The sequence below is a fragment of the Alosa pseudoharengus genome, unplaced genomic scaffold, assembly GCF_046254945.1.
Source record: "Alosa pseudoharengus isolate Yale_2024_CS ecotype anadromous, Long Island Sound unplaced genomic scaffold, YU_APseudo_1.1 YU_APseudo_1.1_scf_5, whole genome shotgun sequence".
In the NCBI taxonomy this organism is placed as follows: Eukaryota; Metazoa; Chordata; class Actinopteri; order Clupeiformes; family Clupeidae; genus Alosa; species Alosa pseudoharengus.
The window spans coordinates 34,105,621-34,109,736 of record NW_027468837.1 but is presented as its reverse complement, the minus strand read 5'-3'; the positions used below and the strand labels follow the sequence as shown (position 1 = coordinate 34,109,736).

The 4,116-nt window shown below is 41.4% G+C and overlaps 1 protein-coding gene across 1 annotated transcript in view; it reads right to left on the bottom strand.

Moving 5' to 3' along the window:
* The window catches only part of necab3 (N-terminal EF-hand calcium binding protein 3), a 25,190-nt gene extending 24,201 nt beyond the window's left edge, over positions 1-989 (bottom strand). Inside the window, exon 1 of the mRNA XM_076268191.1 lies at positions 826-989. Within this exon, the coding sequence (XP_076124306.1) occupies positions 826-948 (123 nt within the window). The 5' untranslated portion in view covers positions 949-989. The remainder of the gene's footprint in view (positions 1-825) is intronic.
* Positions 990-4,116: the final 3,127 nt, after the last annotated feature.

Genomic DNA, 4,116 nt, shown 5'->3' with positions numbered 1-4,116 from the left:
CTCAATAATAGTTGAGTCTGAAGCCTAACAGCCGACATACAATAACAGTATAATCCATCACAGGGATAGACTATAAAATGCAGGTATTCGAGAGAGAGATTCAATAAAATGCATCAGCATTTTTACAATTCCAAGCGACAATAAATCTCCAAAGGATTGCATGGTCTCTGCCTTATGCCCCATTGATTAGGCTACAGGGTGACCTCAAATTCTTGAGAGGTCACACATAAATCATCAATGCCTTGTCATCATTGATTGGCTTGCTGACACACCATCTTATATGCCATCATGTAAACAAGCAGTCCACAACTACCTTGTTAACAAACAATTATTTTCTATTCCACCATAATTTTAGTGAGAACATGCCATCCTAAATACTGACTAACAACGTTAATCTAAAACTCACATCAGCTCATGCAGTTGAGGGAAGATATTTGCTAAAATAGCATATTGACCAATTAAACTTAATTTAATTTATGCAACACCGCTGAACTTAATTCAACTATTTGTAAATAGGCTAATAACTTGATAATAATAAATTGATAGCTTGAACTATTGTGTCACTGTAATGTTATAATGTTTTTACGGTTAAATTGAACCGAATGTGAACAGCAAAAAAAATGCTATCATTGGGGGTATTTGCTTGTCTGAAATTGGAAACGCAGACCATTAGCTACTACAATAAATGCTACATATTCGTAATGTTTTGGTATTTGGGTAGCTGATGCTCCTGGACTGAACTGGTTATATGGCTGAGTAGCCTGCAAATGCATTAAAATGTATTTAGCTTTAGATAGCCTAATCTGAGAGTCATTAGATACTTACATCGTGAAAAATGGAAAGTCCGTGTACAGGGTTTTGGGTTTGCTGCTGCTGCTGCTTGGCGAGAAGATGTTGCCGTTTCGCCGACTGGAGACACATTGTAATCATTTCCGTGCAAGCCAACATTTTTTCCCTCCAAGTGCTCTGTATTTAACACTGATAAAGATTTTTTCCCCGTTACTTCTGAAGGCTGTGTAAGTCAACTGACGGCTATGATAAATAAAATGGCAAGAAGATGACAGAAAGGCAGTCAAGCTGGAACGGGTCTCTCCTTTGACTGGTGCTGATGCTGAGGAACTTTCAGCGGATGGTAACTCCACCTTCTCCTAATCTGATTGGTCGTATTTTATTTCAGCATATGCGTAGAAACCAACATATTTTAGCATTTTCCTTTTTTCATTGAGAAAATCAGCAAAATAACTTACATTTAGGGATGGGACTTTTTCTGAATTATTAGATGTATTAGAATCCCAAAAGCTGGTGATCCCAGTTGCATAAATCAATAGCCTACCATAAAGCAACTAAGTCGGCTATGCTTTGAAATCTAGTCCTTTATGAACAGAAGTAGCCTACACAGCCTACTCACTAAATGGACAGTGTAAGCTAAAATGTCATTTTTTGAAAATCACAAGCATATAACTGTAAGCCATAGGCCTATACAAAAGAAGAAGCAGTGCCCTATCGCCATCTGGTGGTGCAAAAGGTTTTTGTCTTTTTTTGTGTGTTTTTGACAGACCAGGCAAAAGTTGTAATGAGCAAGGTTTAGTCTACCTTATATTAGCCAGTTTTTTCTCAAGTCCCTTTTGTGCATCTCTCAGATCAGAATAGAAATTCTCAAAACTACGAGTTCAATCTCCACATCATCTAGTCACTCATGCATATCATAAAAACAATGTTTCATTGTTTCAAACAATCAGCAAATGCTCCATGCTATGTACAAGTGTCTGTTTTTTACTTCACCTATCGCTAATTTCCCATCAGCCAAAATGCATTTTAAAGGTTCTTGTCCTTCTCTCCAAAACATTTAGGCATTAGTTCATTGCTTGAATCATTAAACCTATTGGCTGCAAACGATTGCTGTGTCAAAACTTTAGTCATTTGCACCTATTAAAGTCTCAAAAAACTATCCGTGAGCTTCTGTCCTTCCCTGGGTTCAGTCATTTGAAGTGGACTAGGGCCTGCTACTAATTCTGTGGTCCTGCTCCGTGAGCACCAAAGGGCTGGAGCGCAAGTGAACTGATAGTTTTTCAAAGTTGTGAGGTCAAAGGTCAAGGTTGCATGGGGTCACGCAAACAAATTCAGTGTTTGCATATCTCATATCTCCCAAACAGTTCAAGGATATTCACAAACATAGTACAGTAAATCACTAAAATAGGCCATGAGCCAGAGGGGACTACTATGCAATCAGGGTTGTGCAAAATTCCAGAATTTAATTGAAACTGGCTCTTAAATTCCAATTAAATTCTTGAATTTCCCTTAATAACATGAATTAAGACATGTCCCACCATGTTCCTACATACTGTGGTTCACCATGCACACTAATCCTGTATTGTATATTGGTTGAGGCCAACATGTATACCAATATACAATACAGGATTAGTGTGCATGGTGAACCACAGTATGTAGGAACATGGTGGGACATGTCTTAATTCATGTTATTACACATCTAGAAGGCATAGGTTTTCCGAAAACATACAGTTTAGGTGGTTGAATTTGAATTATTTTAATGGTCAAGGCCTAAATGTACAAGCCGTATACTTGGTTCACCTCTACAATACAGAACAATGTATTGTGCATGGTATGGAGGAAGGTGGGACATGTTTCAACTCATATTAACTCACATCTAGAGGGTATAGGCTTTAAGACAATAGGTCAATAAGGCTGTTTAGTACATTAGTTTTTCCTTAATGTTACAGGCCAAAACATATCAGCTGTATACTTGGCTAACCAATATAGGACTATGTATTGAGTATGGTATGGAGGAAGATGAGACATGTTTCAACTCATGTTACGTAACTCACATCTAGAGGGTGTAGGCTTCAACAACATATATAGTTTAATTAGAATCAGGGTTATTGCCAAGTAGGTTTGCTTTGGTCTCGAAGGTGCATAAAATACAATAACAAAATACTTAAAATACAATATATATACAAAAAAAAAAAATGAACAACATTGATAGGACAAGACAAACAGAACCATAAGCTACAACAAAGTGGAAGAGATACGTAATCACATATCTCTCAGTAGTACAGCGTGACTGTGGTGTCAGTGGGGGTCGAGGTGAGAGGTAAGAGTCAGCGTTAGTGTCGGGGGGGTTAGTGTTTGTTGGTGAGGCCAACTGCAGTCAGAAAGAAACTGAGTTTGTGCCATGAGGTTTTGGCCCTAATGGGCCGCAGTCTCCTGCCGGAAGGGAGTAGTTCAAAGAGCTTGTGTCCAGGGTGGGAGGGGTCGCCCACAATCCTACCTGCCCGCCCCAGGGCCCTGGAGGCATGCAGGTCGTGAAGGGATGGCAGACAAGAGCCAAGCACCCTCTATGCAGAGCAAATAATACGCTGCAGTCTGCTCTTGTCCTTGGCAGAGGTTACCAGAGCTTACCAGATGGTGATGGAGGAGGTGAGGATGGACTCAATGATGGATGTGTAGAAGAGCACCATCGTTGGCTCTGGCAGGTTGAACTTCTTCAGCTCTTGCAGGAAGTACATCCTCTGCTGTGCCTTTTTGGTGAGGGCGCTGGTGTTCAGCTCCTACTTGAGGTCCTGGGTGATGATGATGCCTAGGAAGCGGAAGGACTCCACAGAGTCTACAGGGCAGCCACACAGGGTGATGGGGGCGAGTGGGGCTGGGTTCCTCCTGAAGTCCACAACCATCTCCACTGTCTTTAGAGCATTTAGCTCCAAGCTGTTTTGTCTGCACCAGGACACCAGATTGGTCAATCTCCCACCTGTAGGCAGACTCATCACCACCAGAGATGAGCCTAATGAGGGTGGTGTCATTCCCAAACTTTAGGAGTTTACAGTAACTGACTGGTGACTGGAGGTGTAGCTGTTTGTGTACAGGGAAAAGAGTAGAGGGCAAAGGACGCAGCCTTGAGTGGGGGCCGGTGCTGATGGTCCGGGAGTCAGAGACGTGTTTCCCCTAGCTTCACATAGTGATCCACCTGCAGGTGAAGTCAGGTACATACAGCTGGGAGAGCTTGTCCTGCAGCAGAGCTGGTATGATGGTGTTGAAAGCAAGGCCTCCACAGCCTCATTTGTCCACAGCTTTCTTGTTTTTACAACAGGTTTAGAAAGTTTC